General features: G+C 39.6%; 1 protein-coding gene across 8 annotated transcripts in view; it reads right to left on the bottom strand.

Annotated features, from left to right (window-relative positions):
- Window positions 1-790: 790 nt before the first annotated feature.
- VWA3A (von Willebrand factor A domain containing 3A) overlaps window positions 791-24,358 on the bottom strand; it is a 63,953-nt gene continuing 40,385 nt past the window's right edge. For 4 of the 8 annotated variants that reach the window (XM_065559978.1, XM_065559976.1, XM_065559975.1 and 1 more), the window contains exons 22-33: window positions 23,270-23,428; window positions 21,288-21,378; window positions 20,648-20,758; window positions 20,014-20,111; window positions 19,689-19,841; window positions 18,779-18,887; window positions 14,545-14,689; window positions 10,689-10,833; window positions 9,229-9,380; window positions 7,135-7,261; window positions 6,377-6,474; window positions 4,800-5,037 (exon numbers count right to left, since the gene is read on the bottom strand). In XM_065559978.1, the coding sequence (XP_065416050.1) occupies window positions 4,944-5,037; window positions 6,377-6,474; window positions 7,135-7,261; window positions 9,229-9,380; window positions 10,689-10,833; window positions 14,545-14,689; window positions 18,779-18,887; window positions 19,689-19,841; window positions 20,014-20,111; window positions 20,648-20,758; window positions 21,288-21,378; window positions 23,270-23,428 (1,482 nt within the window). In that variant the 3' untranslated portion in view covers window positions 4,800-4,943. Of the gene's footprint in view, window positions 3,951-4,799; window positions 5,038-6,376; window positions 6,475-7,134; window positions 7,262-9,228; window positions 9,381-10,688; window positions 10,834-14,544; window positions 14,690-18,778; window positions 18,888-19,688; window positions 19,842-20,013; window positions 20,112-20,647; window positions 20,759-21,287; window positions 21,379-23,269; window positions 23,429-24,358 lie in introns of those variants that run through there. The other 4 variants (XM_065559979.1, XR_010591186.1, XM_065559980.1 and 1 more) reach the window with 4 other exon arrangements.

Below are 24,358 nucleotides of genomic sequence, written 5' to 3'. Positions count from 1 at the left end.
TTCAACCACCCGTTCCCCACCCTCTGACTACCCCAACCCCTATCCACATCCCCAGCCCCCTGACCACCACCCCAAACTCCCCTGCACTCTATTCAACTCCCCCTGTTCCGTGCCCCCTTACCGCGCTGCCTGGAGCACCGGTGGCTGGTGGCGCTACAGCCACGCCGCCGCCGCCACACAGCACAGAGACCGAGTCAGGCCAGGCTCTGCAGCTGCGCTTCCCCAGGAGCTCGCAGCCCCACCACTCAGAGCATTGCACCGGCAGCGGGGCGAGCTGAGGCTGCAGGGGAGGGGTCGTGGGCTAGCCTCCCGGGCCAGGAGCTCAGGGGCTGGGCAGGACGGTCCCACGGGCTGTAGTTTGCCCACCTCTGGAATAGAACCATTCCTTAGCATTGTCAGGGCTTGTGAAGGTGGGCACATATGCACTGATGATGGTAGCAAATCATGACTTATTTAGCGGTAACTGGAGTTTCTTGAGTCTTTCGTTGGTGCCTATTGGGAAGTCTTCAAGACATTGCAAGAGTTTGGTTTTGATGGCAATTCCCAATCCATGGAGTCTATCTTTGTGTGGTTCTTTCCCCTTCCAAACCCCCAGCCGATTCTGTAATAATGCCCTTGTCTGCCAATCTAGTTTCACTGAATGCTGCAATGTCAATGTCATACTGGGCTAGTTCTTTTGAAAGGAGAGCTGTTCTTCTTTCAAATCAAGAGGTATCGTCTTTGTCTATCATAGTCTGATGTTCCAAGTAGCAATCTTTAGTATTGGTGTCCATACAAAGGGGTACTGAGCCAAGTTACAAGTAGCTTTAATGTAGTAAACCATTAATAACCATAATTTTACAGAAAAAATGTAAAGATTACTCTGTACAGACAGAGCTGTCACTCAAAGGACATTTTGAATCAGTCAAACTTACAAAAAACAACATGCAAGAAATGTCTTGCTGAAAAATGACACAGAAAACATTTAAAAGGGAGAGAAAATGCTTCTAAATCTTTAAATAAGAGAGTCAGTCGCCATCTAACACAGAACACGCTGAAGTCTGGATTTGCAACATCATATAGATCCAGATTCAAACACCCTTATTCATACTGCGTAATATCTTACTTTGAGATTTGAGCCCTACTGATTTCAATGGGACCATTTGCTAAGGAAATTTCCACTCTCCCTTAGTAAGGGTGTCAAAATCTAGCCCATAATTTAAATACTATTGTTTTAAAACCAGTGAAGAAGGAATGACATCCTCATTTTGGCAACTGTCAGACTTTTTTCTCTTTAAAAGCCAGCCACTCCTTGCCTCCCAAGAAAAACATAACCAATAAAAACCCACTCCCCACTGTGGTCTTCCCAGTTCACCATTTATTACTATAAAAATCAATATTTCCACTTTTTCAATTGTCATATCTAACATTTAAATAGTCTGTCATTTTAATAGAGCTAGTCCTAATCATTCATAACAACTATATACATTTGTTATATAACACCCCTCATCCCAAAGTTCTTTAGAAATTATATACATATAGCATGAGTGAAATCACAAGAAATGATGCCCAAAGATACCCCTCCTTTTTTATGCTCTGTCATCTAACAGTTGGGGAGTCAGAGATGACCAATAGCAGCGCTCTGAAAATGAAGGAACTGCCCAGCATTGTCACAGTAGTTTTCAGGCCCCTACAATCAGGGATGAGGTTGAGTGGCCAGTCACAGAATTTTGTGTTGAAAATGCAGTAAGTGCATTTGCATCAAAGAGAAGCTAGAACTTTCGCCAGTTGCATAGGGGACAACTCATACTTCAAAGCTCCTGGGTAGGTTTATAATAAAATAATAAGCCATGAAATAAATGTCAATGCTGTCACCTGTGATCAGGTATCAGAGTTCAGACTCCACTGAGCTGAACAGAGACAAATTCACGCTTCTCAGAGTTGTTGTTTCAGACTGCCTGCAGACTCAGGAAGACAAAACTGTACTGTACTAGTCTTGGGTCATGTTTGTAAGGCTCTGTATAACTAAATGAATTTTAAAGGAAGCTTAGAATCTGGAAAACAGTGATTGTGGGGCAGTGACTGATTCTATGTCAGACTACATGGCAATGTAAGAAAAAGCATACATAGGGTTCTGATTATTTCAAACAGACATGGACCAATTATTTTCATACTATCAATGGGAAGAGTTGCTTGGTTTTGTCTATTGCAAAAACTTAACCAGATTAAAATTACAGTACCTGTTATGTGAGCATTAATATAAAACTCAGAATAAAAATATTAAACACTTTTTGTTTTATTGCAAAAGAGGAATCAAACTGAAGTTTTTCACCACTTGGACAGTGGGAGACAGTTTTCTGTTTATTTTTCTGTGTATTATAAGATCTCCCATTAGTTCTCTTGGAAAGAGGAATAAAGGGTGAGGAGAGGTAAGAGTATACCACATGTTACAGGTAACCCCCCCTAATTTATTTCAGTGGGCACTGGTCAAAAAATTTGGCTCCTTTCCAGTCCTTTGCTAGCATAAAAGTGAAGTTCATAGATGCAAAGGCCAGAAAACAGAGGCCATAGAACCTCCCCAAAATAATTCCTAGAGCAGATCCTTTAGAAAAACATTCAATCTTGTTAATGATGGAGAATCCACCATGACCCTTGTTCCAATGATTACTCTCACCGTAAAAAAATTTACATCTTATTTCCAGTCTGAATTTGTCTAGCTTCAACTTCCAGCTATTGGATTATAGTATATCTTTGAGCCCATTATTAAATACTTGTTCCCCATGTAGGTATTCATAGACTGTAATCAAGTCACCCCTTACCTTCTCTTTGTTAAGCTAAATAAATTGAGCTCCTTGAGTCTATCACTATAAGGCATATCTTCTAATTTTTTTTTTTACTAATTCTTGTAGCTCTTCTCTGAACCCTCTCCAATTTATCAACATCCTTCTTGAACTGTGGAAACCAGAACTGGATACAGTATTCCAGCAGTGGTCACACCAGTGCCCAATACAGAGGTAAAATAACCTCTTTACTCCTACTGGAAATCCCCTGTTCATGCATCCCAGGATCAAACTAGCTCTTTTGGCCACAGAATCACACTGTCACTGAGCGCTCATGATCAGCTGATTAACCACCAAAACCCCCAAATCAAAGAGCAGTCACTGCTTCCAAGGATAGAGTCCTTAGTCTTGTAAGTATGTCCCACATTCATTTTTCCCAGATGTATACATTTACAGTTAGTATTTGAGGTGGGCCCAAACAAAACACTGGGATCTATAGACACCTGGACTTTGGGAAATCTCAGCTCACTATCTGGACTTTACATTTCTGGACCATTTTTACTTATTACATCTGTTAAATTTTTGGGATGAAATCTTGGCCCCAAAGGCAATGGCAAAACTCCCATGGACTTCAGTGAGGCCAGGATTCCGTCCTTGGTGCCTGGATTTGCTAGCTAGAAGTGCATATTTTATGCAATTGCTGGAAAATTCTGCATCTCTCAGAACCGTGCAGTTAGTTGGAATTGCATTTTCTCACAAGACTCCTGTGAACACATGTTTAGTCTCTCTGGAACTGTTACCAAAGAATTCTGAACAAACGACCACTCATGTCAGTGATAGTCTCTCCCTTGATTGTAGTTGACAGTTGAATTGGACCCAGAGTGAATTCAGCTGGACTTTATCAGCATGAAAGAGTATTGCTTGCTTGTGGGGCTGCTGATTTTTAGAATCATCTTTCCTTCCTACTTGTGATGGCAGCAAAGAGAAAATTTAGAGCAAGGAGTGAAAATGGTTATTTGCAAAATCTTTTTGGCAAATGCATTCTCTTCAACTTTAGGCTTTATTTTTTTTCTGTGTAAACAGTTGTTTCTTGACATCACTATATAAAGACATTGGGAATAATTTTCTTTTTAGGATGATAGTCCGTCTCTTTTACCCATCAAGGATCATATCTGGAGTCTGTTACAATAACTGTAAAAAAAAAAAAAAAAGAAAAAAAACACCAAATAAGAGGCTCAACATACAATGCAAATTAATTGAAGCAATTCTTATTACAATAATACAGTTAGGAGAAACAGTTGTATCCCCGTTTTATCTATTAACTACATTGCAAATTTGCTTAATTTTTCAAAACCCTTATTATCCAAACTTATTATTTCCCCATGCTTACAAAGGTTGAACTGTATGTGTATTCTGGGCCTGATTTACTGTCCAGGCTGCAGGCTTCAACTGGCAGAAAGTCTTCACCTCTGTCAAAGCCCTGACTTAGCAAAGCACCTAAACATATGCACAAATTAAGTACAGAGATAGTACATAACTTTTAGCATATGAGTAGTCCCACTGAAGTCACATCAAGTGAAAAAGGGCTTCCTTACTCAATGCATGCCTATTAAAATAGTATATTAAATTAAGCAGGGAAGAGCTGCATTGAAGCAGCTAAGGTAGTACATGCTTGAACACTGCATCTTTAAAAAGTTTAAAATTTTGGTAAACAGTGCTCTCATTTTTATCTTGGAATCCATTCGTCTGAACCCTGCTATCCCTGGATGCTGATGATACCCATGTACACTGTACTTTACTATTCAAAGTTTTTATAACCTGATAGTCACATGTTCCCAACAGACATGGACTAGAATCGCTTGTAAATTTTTATTCCAGCAAAAACACATAATATTGGGCACTATGCCTCCAAAAGAGCTTTGCTATTAATTCTTTCTGAAGCATGGAGCCCTTAATTAATAAAACACACGTCTGTATAGCACTTTTCATCCTCCCAAAACACATGACAACCTGTGAACTTCCTTGTGCACATATTTGTTAGGTGCTGCTGCTGCTAAGCTAACTGAGGTAAACCCTAAAACAGCTGGCATGAACAGCTATTTACATCAAGCAATGACTCTCTCCAAAGTTGGGAAATACGGGATTCTAATTTGAAATAACATCCTCCTAAAAATATACATACAATCAATGACTTGTTTTGTACTGACTGGTTACCTGAGGATTTTTTTTAAAAAAAGAATTGTCCTTTTGGTCCAAATTCCATTTTTCTAATAGCAACCTATTTAAAAGGAAAAATAAGGAATGTAAAATTATCACAGCATTTTTTCCTAAAAGAAGGTATCTAGTTATATAGTTATTACTATGTCTCTCCAATTAGCTCTTGACATTGCTTAATTTGTAATGAAAGAGGTGCTGGGCTTCAAACAATTTTTTTTTACATAACTTTATGCAGCAAGCCCAGAGGTACCAGGGCTATGAATTGCCAACCTAGAGGTGCCAGGGCTCAGCCCTGATAAGCCCTGGCACAATTTAAGCACTGGCCCTGGCCCTGGGTGACATCACTATGACATTGTAGGAACATAAGGATCAGTTCAGTTGTACTTGTTGAAATTGATTTGTTGTGGACTTGTTGGGTACAAGAACAGATGATACTTTTCAGAGCACTATAAGGTTGTTTGTAAAATTATGCAAGTTTGTTAGGTTTAATTTTTTAAATCATTTATGTCTGAGTAATGCCCTTCTCCCTATGTGCCATATCTTTCTGTGATAAGAGCTTCTAATGGTGGCAGGAAATACAGAAGGGGAAGAGGACGGGGAGGAGAGAGAAATTGTCTGGGAGTCACTGGCATAGTGATGATAACTTAAACCATGAGGATAGATTAGGCTGCCTTGAACTAAAGCACCCAGAGAGAAGTGATGAGGGGCCAGCACTGAACCCTGTGGAACCCTGACAGAATGTGGAAGCAAAGAACGTGGAGCAGCCACAGGAGATGCTGAAAGAAAAGTTGCAAGTAGAAAGAGATACTATGCAGAAGATGGTAGAGGGTCACAGAAGTCACAAGAGGATGAGACCAAGGGAGCAGGTACTGGTGTTGGCAGAGAAAGAGTAGGACTGATGCTTCAGATTCTGAAATCAGGCTGACGGAGAGTGGAGAGTGAAAGGGAGGAGGAAGCTCACATCAGATAGAGTCACTTTTCTCTTTGAAGAAGATAGGAACCAAGCACTACCTTGTTCTGGTAGGGAAGAGGGGAGAGCTGAACAAAAAGATCAACCTCACAGAATTTTTCACTTAGGAAAAGGGAGAGAGACACACACCCACAAGAGACAGAGATATTATTCATGTAGCTCAGTGCACGTCTAGAAGATGCTCAGATACTGGTGATTGGTTGTGGTATAAGAACAGAAACTCTAGAGGAGGCAGTCTGCATGGATGTCCCTTCCTCACACGTAAAAATAATGCCATGAGCACAAGAAACAAATATAGGGGAGATAAAATGATTCTTTTGTAAGAAGCAGAAATTGGTAGCCAGATATTCTTTAACCATGTAACTTCCTCCTTGGCTCCCTCTATGAAAGAAAAGCAGTATTTATTGAAAGATCCTGGATAGATACTCACCTAAAAGATTTTGCCTGCATTAAAAAGCTTCTGGCTTTTGCTACTTCTTGAGCAAGTTTCTTTAAATCATCTCCTTCGAAGAAAGGAAAAACTGGATCCTAAAATATAAAATTAAAATGTGGTTGCTATAATCTACAGCAATTGCTTACAAATCTTAGGGCAGCAAACAAATGTAAATAATTGAACCCAAACTTCTGAACTTCACACTCACCAGGCCCAGACAAGATCTTCTATTTATGAAGAGATAAAACAGACTGTTTAACTCCAAATTCTACTTGAGATGGATCTGGTCTTTATTTTTATTAAACATTTCTATTGCAATAGTGCCTGGAGCCCTCAATCAGGTTGGAGCCCCAGTATACTAAGCACAGTAAAAACATAGTAAATGACAGTCCCTGTCCCAAATATTTTATAATCTAAAACCAAGACATAATAGATGGATAAAACATAAATAGGTGGTAGTGAGGAGGACAGCCGAACTTTGATACAACTCAGGGGTATTCAGATCCAGGGTTTTGGTTTGCTCTCATTTCCAAATTCTTCTGCATCTTACACTCCTTCCATGGCTTCATTCACCTCCTCAGTGTGGCTGGGCAATAGGTATAGCCAGACATTAAATTTTGTTGTTCGGATCCTAAACATCTCAGTGCAAGATACCTCGGGAGTCTTATATTTTATTTTTTTAAAAGCGTACTTTAGATATGGAGAAAAATATACATTCCATAAAGAAACACAATCCAAACAACTATTGAACATACATCATCATCATCAAACCCTTCTGTCAACATTCTGTGTGCTGCTAACTGTCCATCCATATCTCCAATACAGCGATGGTAGCGTCCTCCTGTTTGAGAGGCCAGCTTCTTCAGAAATTCATTAGCTCTTCTGTTGACAATAAAGCAGTAAATTACCAGTAATTATTGCTCCTGAGCATTAATAGAGCCTTTCTGTCAGGGACTCTTGTATTTCTAAGCATGCAGTTTGGGGAGTAAGCTTACAAATATCTAGATCATTTCTAGAGTCTTTTCCAGCTATGGGGGATATATAAATTATATAATAATACTTAGTGATCATAAACTCCAAAGGCTGGTTACTTTTAACCAACAGTTATAGGGACAGCATAGCAATAAGCACTGGAACCCAGACTTCTAGGCAGAAATGTGGATTTACATACTGAAGAAAAAAATCACGGGTACAATAAGTAACTTAAATGACTTACAATGGCAATAAAGTAATAGATCTCTATCTCTAGGTCCAGATTCTCCACGAATGTCAATTGTCAAAACTCTATTGAAGTCAATGGAGCTATGACAATTTACACAAATTGAGGAGCTGGCCCCTGAAGTCTACAGCTACACCGAAAAGGAAGACACTGAGATTCAATTTCAGTGCAAGTTAGGGTCAGAAAAGTGATATTAAATATGACATTTGTGTCCTTTATTAGTAGTATATGTTACACATTAAGAGACTTGCTCAGTTTACAACACAAGGTTTGTTTTTAAACAGCCATAATTGCTGCCTTAAACTATTATCTGAATCTGTAAATCAAAGTATGTGTTAAGTCACCACAACACAGTGTTCCATATATCCAGAGTTTCAGGAAAACAAGGAATGCAAAACATGACTGTGATGCTGGCAGGCCAGGCACAAGCTAATGCTACGGTATCCATGTCTCAACGGGACACTAACAGATACATAACTGGAATCTATCTGCCTCACTTGTGGGTTAATATTGATAAAATAGGTTATTAGAATTATAAGAGAGTTTAGTATTTGGACTTTATTGAATGCTTGAGTTGCTGCATCCATTAATCTTGCTTGTTAATATGTGTTCCATATTGTAATGTAATATATGAGACTCCATTGTGAGCCTCTATGACTGTGAATCATTACACACTAATTATAGTCTGGTCTACACTAGAAAATTAAATCGGCTTAACTATGTTGATCAGGAATGTGAAAAATCCACACACCTAAGTGCATAGTTAAACCGACCTAACCATCAGAGTAGACAGCACTACGTCAATAGAAAAATTCTTCCATTGACCTAGCTACCGCCTCTTGGGAAGGTGTATTACCTACACCGATGAGAGAATCCCTCCCATCAGCATAGGTAGCGTCTACAGACTTATTACTGTTCTGCTCTACTCCCATTAGCTGAGTTGGCAGCTCAGAGCACACGGCAGGAGGGGGATAAAAATTCAAACAAAAGGAACTAGGTATCTGTATGCTGCTTGGACTCTGGGGGTGCAAGGTGTTTCTAGGCATAAGCAAGAGATCCTTAGCTGTTTAGCCTAGGTTAGCCCTAAAGGACAAATAGAGCTTGCTGATTATAGAAGTCTTTATTACTTTTTGAAACCTAAGACTAACTCATTTGTGTGTCTGCTTGCTTGCTTATAAATAGCTCTCCAATTTCCTTTTCCTATCTAATAAATCTTCATATAGTTTACTATAGGATTAGTTACAAGCACTGTGGGTGTCAGACCTAAAGCACAATTGACCCGTGGTGACTATTCCTCTGAGATCAGGAGTAACCTGAATATTACTGTGCTTAGTGTAAAAAGCCAGCTACCACAGAGCTATGCTCACCTATGTGGCAAGACAGACCTGAGTCTGCAAGGAGTCTCTGTCTGTGACTCCATTTAAGACTGTTAAAGTGCCTGACGAATTTGCAGTTGGCTGATGAAATCTAAGTTTAGAACTCAACCAATTAGGAGTTTGTTCCCTGGTTTTTAACAGTCTACCCTGATGTGGGTACTCATGCTTTTGTGTTACCGTTGGGAGCATTACAATGACAATACGTAAACTAGTATTTTAACGAATTTCATACTCTTCTGTAAAGTAATATATACCTGTCTGAACAGTTAAAAGAAATGGTGTGGATTTTAATAGTTTGTTTCTTTCTAATCTTTTCAACTTCTTTTAGAATGAGACTGCAGCTGGTATCTGGCTTTCCATCGGTCAGAACATACAGTGCCTCTAGATCTTGAAAACAGAAAGCTTTCTGAAAAAGCAGAAAATGAATTTAAACATTGGGGTACCATTTAAACAGCATTTTCACTTTATTGTAATGTTTTCTAAATCCTGTTTACTTCGGTAACTACACACAAATCATATCAAGATGCGCAGAATAGAAAATGACTATATTGAATATGAAAAGGATCTTAATTACTGTTTAGAAAGGATACATCTTTTTTCTAAATTGAGAGAATGTTCATAAAACAATAAACCCAGGGAAAGATAATCTTCCGAGACTGTCTCAGTGAATTAGACTAGGTAGGCAGACTAGTTGGTCCTGATTTTGAAAGCTGCTGACTTGAACTGGGCAGGTAAGACTTCATTGACTTCAGTTGAACTTGTAGGGACTCAACCTCTGAAAATCAGAGTATTATGACTTGGCAGGTATTTCACTATCTAAAGATTTGTGTACACTAAGAAAACTTGTACTGGGATGATGAGACTGAGATCACATTCCACTAGATCCAGTGCAGCCTTTACCTAAGAATTGCCTCCAACTGGGAGTTTTGTAAGGCTATCTGGAGTTAGATTTACATTTAGCCAGCAATACTCTCTTGACTTGTTTTCTAGAACTGATTCCAAATTAGGGATTGTAGGATCCCTAATTAGCCCTCTATATATTCACCTCTTAAGAGTTAATCTTCCATAGTATTCTGGGAATTCTCACAAGAGAAAGAAGGGATACTTATTAGTTACTGTACTTCAAGTGATTGCCCATATAGATTCACACTTCTCATCTACTTTTTCCACTTCTTTGAAGCCTTTAGGTGAAGATTTGATTATGTGTAAAAAGGAAGCTGAGTGGATACGGCACTTTATATATTGTCAGGTGTGTCAGTTTGGATCCACAAAGGAGCATGCACATGGCCTCAATGACCTAGGGGGCTCCAACTTGTCCCCAAGCACATGTAATATCCCAAACAAGTGGCATTACAAGGGCTCTCATCTTGAAGAACTAGTTACGGGCATGTTCTCTCTTTTTTCTAAACTTTGGTTGAATGTGCAGAGGGTTAGTGGACAGCTGCATTAATCTAAAAGAATGAAACATTTTAGGTTTTTACTGACTCCAATACTAATGATGGTTCCAAACACCTCTGAATTTTGGGATAAGGACTGGATCCAAATGTGGCTTGATCCCAGATCTGTTCAATATATTACACATTTTTCAAGCGTTTTGTGCTAAATTAGCACTTAACTGACATTAACGCTGGAAAATAATTTGGTTATGTAGAGCAATGTTTTTATTATCATAATACACATTATTTTGCCACGGTATGATATACAGTTAACTAACCTGCAAAGCCTTAAGGACACATGTATTGCCATGAGCTTGGAATTTTGACACCCATTGTACAGCATCATGACATGTTTCATCTGTAGCCTCTACAAGAAACTCCTGCCAAGTGTCTATATCGTCTGCAAATTTCAGCAGGTTAAACCTGGCAAGAAAGATGTAATTCTGTTATTGACAATGCCAATATCAGCATCCTAATACACAATTATATTTTAGTGTCAAATGTCAGCACCTATGTGTTCTATTTTCTATATTTAGGTTAAGTTTGGGAGGAATAATACTCTTGTGGGTAAGGTACAGGATTGGGACTGAGGAGACCTGAGTTCAGTTCCTATATCTGCCATAGACTCACTATGTGACCATGGATAAATTACTTAATCTCTTTATCCCTTAGTTCTCCTCACCTACAAAAAGTATCCATGCAAACTATATGTTACAGTATTTCCTTTCTCAGAATCTATTTAGATTGTCAGCATATTAGTGCAGGTATCATCTCTTACAGAGTGTTTGCAAAGTACCTTGCGCAGTGGGGCCCTGAACTCACTTGGGGCCGCTAGCTGCTACTGTAATACAAATAAATAATAATAAATTGGAAGTTCATTCCACCTGAGTGGTTCTTATACTTTACTGTTACTTTCACTCCCCAACGGCTGCCATCTTGCTGGCCTACAGCTTTTCACTGTTTCCCAGCTGATGATAGCTAGCATCTGGACTGCACTTTATTGAGTTGGACTTCCCATGCACATGCTTTCCACTGAGTTTCCTGGCGGGTACTCCCTTCTCTCTCTCTCTCTCTTCTGAGTCCTGAGTTGTGTTTTTCCTTCTATCAGAGAACAGCTCACAATACTTATTCAAATGGTGCCATCTGAAAGATTGCAAACTAACTGGACTGTCCAAGTCTATTCTGAGGCACAGGCTCCCTCTCATGCTAGCACTATTTTAAAAAGCAATGCCCATATATGTTCTGTATACTGAGACCTGTTCAGCCTCTATTAACGGAATGGGTAATTTTTTAAAAAAGTTTGGCTAATCAAGGTTTTTGATCAAATTACACTGGTCTACAATTTTTGAGAAGTCGTCTGCTTCAGAGATAAAATGTGCTATTTATTATGTATTTTGATGTGCTGAATTCAAATATGACAATTAAAACAACTGATTGGCTACTGTTTCTAAGATATTTAAGTTTTTACATTTTATGTCTATGTATATTGTGTAGATAGTAGAGTTTTAATAATAAATTGTAAACCTAGGTCTTTTCATGTGTTTATAGTTGCTTTATATGATAATATTTCACCTTTCCTGTTTATGTAAACACTTTAAAAGTCAGCAAAAGGGTTATATAAATAAAATTTATTATGAAACAAAAGGCAAAAAACTATTATGTACATAGTTTAGTCCTATTCAGTGTCTACTCGGTGCTTCTTGGCTTGTCTCTTGTATTCATTACATGGAGCATCTCTTGTCACTGTCCAGCAACAGTCTGCAAGCATTGATGGGCTCCATTTGCCCTGATAGCGTTTCTCCATTGTTGCAATGTCCTGGTGAAATCGCTCGCCGTGCTCGTCGCTCACTGCTCCGCAGTTCGGTGGAAAAAAATCTAGATGAGAGTGCAAAAAATGTATCTTTAGTGACATGTTGCAATCAAGGCTTTTGTATGCCTTGAGGAGGTTTTCCACCAACAACTTGTAGTTGTCCGCCTTGTGGTTTCCGAGAAAATTTATTGCCACTAACTGGAAGGCTTTCCATGCCGTCTTTTCCTTGCCACGCAGTGCATGGTCAAATGCATCATGTCGAAGAAGTTCACGAATCTGAGGACCAACAAAGACACCTTCCTTTATCTTAGCTTCACTTAACTTGGAAATTTTCCACGGAGGTACTTGAAAGCTGCTTGGGTTTTGTCAATGGCCTTGACAAAGTTCTTCATCAGACCCAGCTTGATGTGTAAGGGTGGTAACAAAATCTTCCTTGATTCAACAAGTGGTGGATGCTGAACACTTTTCCTCCCAGGCTCCAATGACTGTCGGAGTGGCCAATCTTTCTTGATGTAGTGGGAATCTCTTGCACGACTATCCCATTTGCAGAGAAAACAGCAGTACTTTGTGTATCCAGTCTGCAGATCAAGCAAGAGAGCAACAACCTTCAAATCGCCACAAAGCTGCCACTGATGTTGGTCATAGTTTATGCACCTCAAAAGTTGTTTCATGTTGTCATAGGTTTCCTTCATATGGACTGCATGACCAACTGGAATTGATGGCAAAACATTGCCATTATGCAGTAAACCAGCTTTAAGACTCGTCTTCGATGAATCAATGAACAGTCTCCACTCATCTGGATCATGAACGATGTTGAAGGCTGCCATCACACCATCGATGTTGTTGCAGGCTACAAGATCACCTTCCATGAAGAAGAATGGGACAAGATCCTTTTGACAGTCACGGAACATGGAAACCCTAACATCACCTGCCGGGAGATTCCACTACTGTAGTCTGGAGCCCAACAGCTCTGCCTTACTCTTGGGTAGTTCCAAATCCCTGACAAGGTCATTTAGTTCACCTTGTGTTCTGAGGTGTGGTTCAGAGGAGGAGGACGGGAGAAAATGTGGGTCCTGTGACACTGATGGTTCAGGACCAGAAGTTTCATCCTCTTCCTCTTCCTCGTCTGACTCAAGTGAGAATGATTCTGGTGCATCAGGAACTGGCAGTCCTTCTCCGTGGGGTACTGGGCATATAGCTGATGGAATGTTTGGATAATGCACAGTCCACTTTTTCTTCTTTGACACACCTTTCCCAACTGGAGGCACCATGCAGAAGTAACAATTGCTGGTATGATTTGTTGGCTCTCTCCAAATCATTGGCACTGCAAAAGGCATAGATTTCCTTTTCCTGTTCAACCACTGGCAAAGATTTGTTGCACAAGTGTTGCAGCATATGTGTGGGGCCTACCTCTTGTCCTGATCTCCAATTTTGCAGCCAAAATAAAGGTGATAGGCTTTCTTAACCATAGTGGTTATACTGCGCTTTTGTGATGCAAAAGTCACTTCACCACAAACATAGCAGAAGTTATCTGCACTGTTCACACAAGTACGAGGCATCTCTGCTCACTTTGGCTAAACAGAAATGTGTCCCTTTGCAAAATCAAACACTGACAAATAAGGGAGCACGACACTGTATGATTTCTAGAGCTGATATAGGGCAATTTGTTCAGCAGAGTAATGTAAGCTTCATTATGATTGCATCATCCATGACTTCTAGGAATAACATGATGCAATTCATATCATGTATGACGAAATACCAGCTTCAGATTGCATCATTCATTGTTTTGCCTAAAAAGCAAGCACTGTCCAAACCCAGTCATAGATTTATTCATAGATCCAGTCAAAGATGTATTTTAGTCATTTCTGGTTTAAATTGAGATCCCTTCCCTTTATAACTCACTTATCCTCCGCCATTCCCAAGTCAAGGGTCGTATGACCCAATAGCATATCTTGAAAACTAGAGCCAATCAACAATTTTAAGCATAATTTTTGTTCTCAGTGACCCAGAATTAGTAAAGTTTGACTACATTTATTTCAGAAGCATTTTGGCTGTAGAGCAGTGTTATCTTTGTAAACAACAGATGCTGGGGGACAAAACTATTTTGGATAAGAGGTCATTTCAGATAAATGAGATTCAAATAATCAAGGATGTACTGCTTTACATCCTTTGAAAAGATGTAAGATTTAATTGATACTTACTGGTTTAAAAAATAAACATGTATTCTGTACTAGTTCCTAATAACTGCTCCTATTGTGTTTCAATACCATTTAATTAGCTATTTAGTACTGTACAGCTTTCAGTCATCAGCTTTTCACACATACCTAGCATTATTCTTTCTTAGCTGCTCCCAGATGAGGGAGGTAAGCTCTTTTGTGACCTGTTGCAAATAAGGGTCCATGGAACCAGATGTATCAATCAAGATGCATACTTTTGTCTCCAAAATGGTGCCAAATAATCGCCGGCTTCCTAGTCCAGAACATGAGATTTAGAGCATAATATCAGTTCATAGACTCATTTTATAAATATACCATTTCAACTGAGATTATCAGTTCAATTTTCCATTGTTTGCAGCATTGTTGTAGTTGTGTTGGGCCCAGGATATTAGAAAGAGAAGGTGGATAAGATACATCTTTTATTGGACCAACTTCTGTTGGTAAAAGAGACAAACTTTTGAGCTACACAGACCTCTTATTCAGGTCTGGGAAAGGCATTTATGGTATATCTACACTGCAATTAAAAATCTGCAGCTGACCCATGCCAGCTGACTCTGGCCTGCGGGGCTCAGGTTTAGGGGCTGTTTAATTGCAGTGTAGACAGTCAGGCTGAAGCCTGGGCTCTGGAACACTGCAAGATGGGAGGATCCCAGAGCTTGGGCTGCAGCCTGAGACAGAACATTATACCTCAGTTAAACAGCCCTTAGCCTGAGCCCGCAAGCCCAAGTCAGCTGGCATGGGCCAGCCGCAGGTTTCTAATTGCAGTGTAGACATCTCTCAGAGTGTCACAGCTACATACAAGGTGGAACAGATTGTTTAGCATACATACTTAACACAGCTTCTAAGGGACTATTCAAGGTGAAGTGGCCCATTGACACCTCTTCTGTCATTGGACAAAAAAAGGGGGGTTAGTGGGTTACAGATTGTTGTAATAAGCCCATACATCCAGTGTCTTTAAGACCAGGTTTTTTAGTGTCTAGCAAAGTTGTGAATGTAAGCACCCAGGCTTGTCTTTTGAAGATGCTGTACAGGTCAAAGGCCAGGTCTACATTACATACCTATATCAGTATAACTTTGTCCACATGCATAAGCAGTGTAGTTATACTAGAGCTGTCAATTAATCGCAGTTAACTCGAAAAAATTAATCGCGATTAATTGCACTGTTAAACAATAGAATACCAATTGAAATTTATTAAATATTTTGGATATTTTTCTACATTTTCAAATATATTGATTTCTATTACAACATAGAATACAAAGTGTACAGTGCTCACTTTATATTATTTTTTATTACAAATATTTTCACTGTAAAAATGTTAAACAAAAGAAATAGTATTTTTCAATTCACCTCATACAAGTACTGTAGTGCGATCTCTTTATTGGGAAAGTGCAACTTACAAATGTAGATTTTTTTGATTGTTACATAACTGCACTCAAAAACAAAACAGTGTAAAACTTTAGAACCTACAAGTCCACTCAGTCCTACTTGTTCTGCCAATCGCTAAGACAAACAAGTTTGTTTACATTTATTGGAGATACTGCTGCCTCCTCCTTATTTACAATGTCACCTGAAAGTGAGAACAGGCGTTTGCATGGCAGTTTTGTAGCAGGCATTGCAAGGTCTTTACGTGCCAGATATGCTAAACATTCGTATGCCCCTTCATGCTTCGGCCACCATTCCAGAGGACATGCTTCCATGCTGATGACGCTTGTTAAAAAAATAATGTGTTAATTACATTTGTGACTGAACTCTTTGGGGGAGAAATGTATGTCTCCTTTTCTGTTTTACCCACGTTCTGCCACATATTTCATGTTATAGCAGTCTTGGATGATGACCCAGCACATGTTTGTTTTAAGAACACTTTCACAGCAGATTTGACAAAACGCAAAGAAAATACCAATGTGAGATTTCTAAAAATAGCTACAGTACTTGACCCCAGGTTTAAGTATCTGAAGTGCCATCCAAAATTTGAGAGGGATGAGGTACAGAGCATGCTTTCAGAAGTCTTAAAAGAGCAACACTCTGATGCGGAAGAAACTACAGAACCCGAACCACCAAAAAAGAAAATCAACCTTGTGCTGGTGGCATCTGACTCAGATGATGAAAATGAACATGTCGGTCCGCACTGCTTTGGATGATAATCGAGCAGAACCTGTCATCAGCATGGACGCATGTCCTCTGGAATGGTGGTTGAAGCATGAAGGGACATATGAATCTTTAGCACATCTGGCACGTAAATATCTTGTGACGCCGGCTACAACAGCGTGATACAAGCGCCTGTTCTGACATTCAGGTGACATTGAAAACAAGAAGCGGGGAGCATTATCTCCTGCAAATGTAAACAAACTTGTTTGTCGGAGTGATTGGCTGAAGTAGGACTGAGTGGACTTGCAGGCTCTAAAGTTTTACATTGTTCTATTTTTGAATGCAGTTATTTTTGGTACATAATTCTACATTTGTAAGTTCAACTTTCATTATAAAGAGACTGCACTACAGTACTTGTAATAGGTGAACTGAAAAACACTATTTCTTTGTTGTTTTCAGTGAAAATATTTGTAATAAAAATATATAGTGAGCACTGTACACTTTGTATTCTGTGTTGTAACTGAAATCAATATATTTGAAAATGTAGAAAACATCCAAAAATATTTAAATAAATGGTATTCTATTATTGTTTAACAGCACGAATAATCACAATTAATTTTTTTAATCACTTGATAGCCCTAAATTATACTGACCTAACCCCCCATGAGACAGCACTATGTCAGTGGGAGAGCTACTGCCTCTCGGGGAAGTAGATTAACTATGTGATAGGAGAAGCTCTCCTGTAGGTGTAGGAACGTCTTCACTAAAGTGCTACAGTGGTGTAGCTGTGCTGCGATATAGCTGTACATGAAGCCCAAGACTTAATCAGTTTGGATACTGAACCATTCTTTCACCCTTAGAATGGGCCCTCCATGTCAAGATTGAGGCACATTAGCAGTGGTGGATGTGGGGAAGCTTGCATTGCTGTGGCCATGTTCTGCTTCCAGGAATATCAACCTGGTACTTTTCACAAACACTAAAAAATGTATGAGCAGGGCACCATGTACTCCATAGCAAGCAGGGTCTAAATTCAGCTGCAAGATCCTTGGATTCTGCTGCGCTCTGAGGTGGCCGATTGGAAATTCCACTGCAACTTCTTTTAATTTTTTTGAGTTTTTAAAAATAAACGCCAATACCACAAGCAGTACAGCAGTCCTTGTGTGATTTTTTGACAGTAAATTTAATGTATTTAACACTATCCCCATATCTTCAATTTTCAACACTGACTTTTTTCGGGGTGTGCAGCTGATAACTGCATTCTAGAAGTCAGGTGGGAAAGCAGGAGCTTTTGGCAGCTATGTAAGGGCAATAAAGACATCTGGCACTGAGGAGGCATGACAAACCATTTGGATTTGTGGGATAAGCACATTAAATAGATGTTTTTATTAAAATGATCTGCAGTGAAATATTTAGTGTTAATATTTAACCGATTATAGCGGAGTACCAATTATGCTGCAATTAAGGTTTAGAAAAGCTTTCTGTTTAAAGATGGACTCTTCTAAATTCCACACAGTTACTTGGATTGCCTTGAAATCTTTGGGTTTTAGGGTTAATACCCTATTGAGATTAACAGGGGCAGTTCCCACCACTCAAAGCTAGTGTTTCAAGCTCTCCGCAGACTCTGGAAGAGAATATTGCATGCCAAGTTTGCACTTAAGGTATGTCTACACTGTAAATAAAAACTTGCAGCTGGCCCATGCCAGCTGACTCAAGCTCCTGGGGCTCAGGCTGTGGGGCTGTTTCACTGCAGTGTAGACTTCTGGGTTTGGGCTGGAGGACCTTGCAAGGTGGGAGGGTCCCAAAGCTCAGGTTCCATCCTGAGCCCAGAAAGCCTACACTGCAATGGAACAGCCCTGCAGCCTGAGCCCCGTGAGCCCAAGTCAGAGGGCAACTGTGTGTTTTTCATTGCAGTGTACATACCTTAGTTCATCTTTCAAGGCTTTCTTTACAACCATGAGGACTTTACCATAAACATTAATTAAAAAAAAAATCAAAGTTTAGATTCTGGAGCACAATTCTGCAGCAAGGAGAGGACAAGAGAGTGGTTCCTTCAGCAAATTGTGCAGTGGTTCCTTCAGCAAATAATCATGGAATAATAGATACACTAGCTCCTTATTCAGACCTAATGTTTACTATTCTGTCCACATTTTATGCCAGTAGAAGGAGTAGGCAAGAGGAAATATTTTAATCATGCTTGGATTACACTTGCACAATCATGGATTGTAACCTCATCCCTATTCCAAATGTAAAGCCTACCTGAGAGAAGCCACTGTATTCTTCGTATATAGCAACGTAACACCCTCTCCATTTGTTCAACATAGTCTTCTAGTTCCTTAGGCTGAAATTGTAGGTGTTTCACAATACCCTAGAACAATTTACACCATTGGTAGAAGAATGTCTTATTTCAGCAGACATGTACTATGCTGCCATGTCAGTCTATATGGCTGCTCAGGGACATGAATATTACCATCTAGAACACCCATGATATAGTGGCTGAAGGCAGTGATGTAGGAGAGCTCCCATATTACACCTTTGGCGGCTGTTGTAGGTTTAACCACATTAGGAAAACCTGGTTCTAGTCAAACGAGGGTGCATATGATAGAATTTGACTGGATACATTTATTTCTTGTATTTTTATGGTGTCACTTTAGTTAGGTGACAGACCATTGATCAATACCTTAGGGTAAATTCCGGTTTCCTTCAGATTGTTGAATTATCTGTACATTAACTAATTACATGGAAATGTTTACAGCCTGAACAAATCCATCAGCTTCTACTCACACACAACTCTTACTGATTTCAGTGGGAAATTTATTCGAGTCAGAACGGATAGATTTAGCCCTTTATGTCTTTTTCCTTTCAAATTGCTGGGGCACAAGAGATCTTAATCTAGAACTAGTCTAGGGATATTAAGTGCATACATATATTCGTACAGGTGTACTGTATATTACCCACAATAATTTTAAAATAATATACAGTTTCTTATTAACAGATAGACCCTGTTGTTTTTGTATACTGCGGGAAAGATAAACTTACACTATGGGTTAGATTATTAACACTGGTTTGGCACAATTAGAGACTAACTGGAACTGTGTTAAATGAATACAAAACCATGTTATGATATGCACCTAAAATACAAGGGTTCATGATATCTGCATCAACTTACATTGATTTCCACACTGGGGAAGATGGTACAGTATTTTGCTGACACTTTCTTGTGCAAAGACTCCACCATTTTCTTTTGGTGAACACAGTTGGGACCAAACATAATTCTGGGCAAGTCTAACTTCAACTTTTTTATACTGTACTTGTTCAACCACTTTTAAGAGAAAAAATAGAGCACTCTGTTAACTTAACTAGATCTATGACAGCAAATATTAAAACCACATGCAAAACTATATTTGTCTAAGTCACAAATACTCATTTTCAATGTTCATTTCTCTTAAGTGGTCTAATAAAGATGGTGGTAACATTAATAAATAACTGAATACCTCTTTGCTTGAACATATTTCCTCTTCCTTTGGCAGTGTAGCAACAGGAACAGACCTCCTCATGCTTTTTTTCTTTGGATACTTTCTGTAAACTGCACCTAGCCAGAGCAGGAAAAAAAGTGAAATTAGACACTCTGGGTGAAATCATGGCCATGCTTAAGTCAATGGGATCTTTTCTGTAGTTGGCATAATATATGTGCCTAAGATTCTCTAAAACATTTTGTATATAAAAAATGACATTTCCCTTTTAAACTTGTATTTGCTGTGGAGCACTGTGATCCAAACTTTTCCACATGGGCTCATACGACAACGATAATACTACTGACTTATAATATCTTTGAGCAGATGATTTCAAAGAACTTTACAAAGGTGGGTAAATATCATTCCATTCAGTGTACATATACTGAAATGACGTAGAGAGAAGTGATTTGGCAAAGATCATGCAGGAAATCAATGAAAGCATAAAATAAATCACTGGTTGTACTGTTCACCATTTGACAAACCATTTTCCATACATTTCTCCTATGCGTAAAAATCAGAGTAAAAAGCTTGCTGGTGTTCAGTGAATTAATATCTAAATAGTTTTGTAAGTAAAAAGACAAATATTTAGCTGTCAGATGCTGAGAGCACTTACCCACATTTTTTCCTTTGTCAATATAAAATACTGAGAGGGAGATCTGTGACTGTTTTCTTGATTTATGTTTCTTCTTCACAGAAGTCTGAGTCCATTCTTTTATCGGCTGAGCTACAATATAATAGTAAATATTGTATTGTTTCATGCCTGCTTTTGCAATGTTACTCCACTGTACTATTCATGTCATAATTTTACATGGTCACAGATCGAAATACCTAAAAGATTTTACATGTAGATAAAAATGGTCAAATATTAATTCACTCATGTTCTCCATATACAAGTGGGGATCAACAAGCTTAGACACTTACAAAGAGGTAAAATGAACAGATTTATGAATCTGAGGTTGAGAGATTAACACCATAATCATTGGGGAAGAAAAGTAACAATACATATTACTCCTCACTGGCTCAAACTTCAAGAGATGGTGGAATATGAATTTAGAACCAAATCAATTCTGATTTTCTAAACTGAAATGGCTTTACTTTGAAAACAATTGTCCTGTTTCCTAATTGTCATAGCTGTCTGGTTAAGAAGTGTATAATCAGGTTCTAGAAAGTGTTTGCGAAGATAAACACACTTGTTCTAATCTAACTATTCCAGTGGCTTTCGATATAAAATAATGAACTTTATCTATACATACGTGGTGGGATTTCTGCTTTGGCACTAGTTGGACGCCATGTCAGAGCTTTTAAGGCAGCATTTTTTTCCCCCTCATGATTGTCTTTGATATTCTAAAAGCACAGATAAGGAGTGAATCTTCTAAACATTTCCTTTTGACTACATCTTGTTACAGAATTTCACACTCAATACACTAGGGCCTATTTTCTATGTCCCTTTTATTCTGGTACCAATGACAAACTTGCAGATGAGTTTTAGCACAGGCTAACTTCCAGGAGCATCCCACCCCAATTAATTCACTATGCTGTATTTTCTCACTGAAATCCTGTTGGCTTCAACAGCAGGGTCAGACCTTTGCTTTACCACTGAATGTACAGGGGACGTTATGGAGCAAACAGCATAACAAACCTGATCATCTCTAGCTGACAAACCCTAACTACGGATAAAGGGAACATTAAAGGATCACTAGACTTCTACCGAGAATTCTGTGAAGATTTTCACATCTCTAAGTATACAACAATGCTTCATATCATGTCTTGTATTATACATTTGTCCTGTGTTTTTTATGGGATATTTGGTAAATACTGTCTTGGATAATTTATCATGGAACAGTTGTTGAGATTATCCACTGAGACTATTCCAGCAAAGGGTCAGGAGGCAAAAAGTCCTGAATTCTAATCATGGTTCTGATACTGAATCACTGTGTGGCCTTGGGAAAGCCACTTCTCTGCTTCAGTCTCATTTATAAAATGGAGATAATATATTGCAGCATCTCTCATAAGTTGCCACTCAAGGGACTGGCAAAACTGGCTATTCAGAAAGGTGGGTTTTTTTTTAAACAGAGGCAATGCAAAACTGTACTTGCTATGTTTGTATATACTTTGGTGCAGTTTCCTAGGCCAGGAGGTTGCATTACAAGTGTGGTCTCTTGTACCACCTAGCAGGTATCACTATGCCTACCTCACATGGTTGTTAAGAGGATTACTTCCTGATAATGTTTATGTAGCACTCAACATAAAGTGCTATATAATTGCTGAGTATTATTATGGTATTTTACCAAAAAGATATTCCGTAAAATTTCCATCTTAAGCACTTTTCTCTTCCAAAGGGCAGCATCTGACCTCTTCTGTATTGTCACTCACTAAAACAGATTACCGTATATACTCGATCATAAGCTGGTTTGTTTATAAGCCAACACCCCACCCCCCAAGATGGATAAGTAAAAATGGAAAATTTTTATGACCCGTTCATAAGCCGACCCTATAATTCAGGGGTCAGCAAACATTGGCTCCCGGGCCATCAGAATAAGCCGCTGGCAGGCCGAGATGGTTTGTTTATCTCGAGGGTCTGCAGGCACGGCGGTAAACCTAAGTAAATAAAGTGTCCCGGCATGCCAGCGGCTTACCCTGATGGACCAGGACAGCAACTGCTGGGGAAATTTTTTGGGGGGGAGAAGCTGGGGGTCAGAGGAGTAACCCCTGTGACCACCTCCCACATGACCCCTAGTCCGGGACCCCCACACTCTTTCCATCCCATCTCTTCCCACCTTATTTGGGGAGGATGTGTCTGGCCTGGCTGGAGCTGCTCCGGCAGGCTGGGCAGTGCGGCTGCAACCTGCTCCGGTGGGCCAGACCGGGTGGTGCGGCTGCAGCAAGTTCCAGCGGGTTGGACTGGGCGGCATGGCCACAGCTTGCTCTGGGGGGTGGGGCCGAGCGGCATGGCTGCAGCCTGCCAGCCCTGAAGCTGCAGCTGCTTCAGAGGCTGCGGGGAGAGCAGCGTGGCCAGAAGTGGAGAGACTCTGGCCCCGCCTCTTCCCTTCTGGCTCTGCTGCCTCTCCTTGCTCTTTCTGTTGGGGGGAGGGGCTGTGTCCCACCTCTCCCTCTCTATACCCGTTCATAAGCTGACCCCCTTCTCTGGTGCTTCCCTTTTTTACTAAAAATATTCGGCTTATGAATGAGTATATACAGTATATCTTTAAAATATGGGTAATAAATGAAATCAAACCATTCTAGCCAGAGTGAGAGCTGTAGGTTTAGGAGGCAGCAATTTCTGTGCTCTAGTTCTCTCCTTTTTTAAGAGCATCTTTAAATCTTCTTCTGGGATAAACTGATTAACCAACTGAGTTCCTGAACGTTGCTTTAAGGATTCCACCAGCAAGGCACACTGAAATGAAAATTCAGATTGGTGCTCAGCTTAACAGTTCCTTTGCAGGCAATTTAAGTATACATTTTAAACAGCCACCTTACTATTCCTTATTTGTAATACAGCAACACCTACCTGTCCCAGTCAGGATTGGAGCCCCACTGTGCTATGCACTGCACAAACACACAAAGAAAATTCCTGTCCTGAAGAGTACACAATCTGATTTAAAACGAGGCACAGACAAGTTCGTGTAACAAACAGGATTGAGTGGGAGAGAGAGGACAAAGCCAACAACGAAATATTTTACAGAGATTAGCTATGTGAACACTAGGTGGTTAATTTAAAATGATACAAGCAATAAATAAGACATACATCATAAGACTCTCCTGAATATTTACTTAGTTTTTGTCAATGCAATCTCCTTCCCTCTGCATTTGCCTGAGCAACAAAGATATCAGAATACAATATACTTTCCTTAGGGTCTTCCATATATTAGAAACTCAGCTTTTAAACTGTAACTTTATTACATCTGTGACAGCTTGGGACAACTGCATCTGCAACCTCCTCCATGGTATAGCCTACTCTAGGCTTCTTGGCTCCTCAGCCATCATATCTCTTGGGGGGGAGACCCAGGTCTTTGTCCCTCCTAACTGTTTTTTTTCCAGCCTGCACAGTTCCTTGCCAACAGTGTGAGTTCCTTGGCAAGCCTGACTGCCTAAACAGGCGTGCATCTACGTTTTGTTTTCTCCTCAGAGGGTGTGAACATTTATAAGTTGCCACACAGACCTTTCTAAGCAAGCACTTTTATTCTTAAGGAGAGAGCATTACAGAAAAAAACATAGTAAAAACAATCAAATAACCTACATACAGACGTTACATGTTTCCTTAGTAGATGAGGTAGATTTTCAACAAGGGAGGCAGATGATGAGGGGTAGATTTTTGAACATTTAC

This window comes from Chrysemys picta, chromosome 10 (genome assembly GCF_011386835.1).
Source record: "Chrysemys picta bellii isolate R12L10 chromosome 10, ASM1138683v2, whole genome shotgun sequence".
NCBI lineage: Eukaryota > Metazoa > Chordata > Testudines > Emydidae > Chrysemys > Chrysemys picta.
Note: the sequence above shows the minus strand (reverse complement) of the source record. Positions and strands in the feature narration are given on the sequence as shown.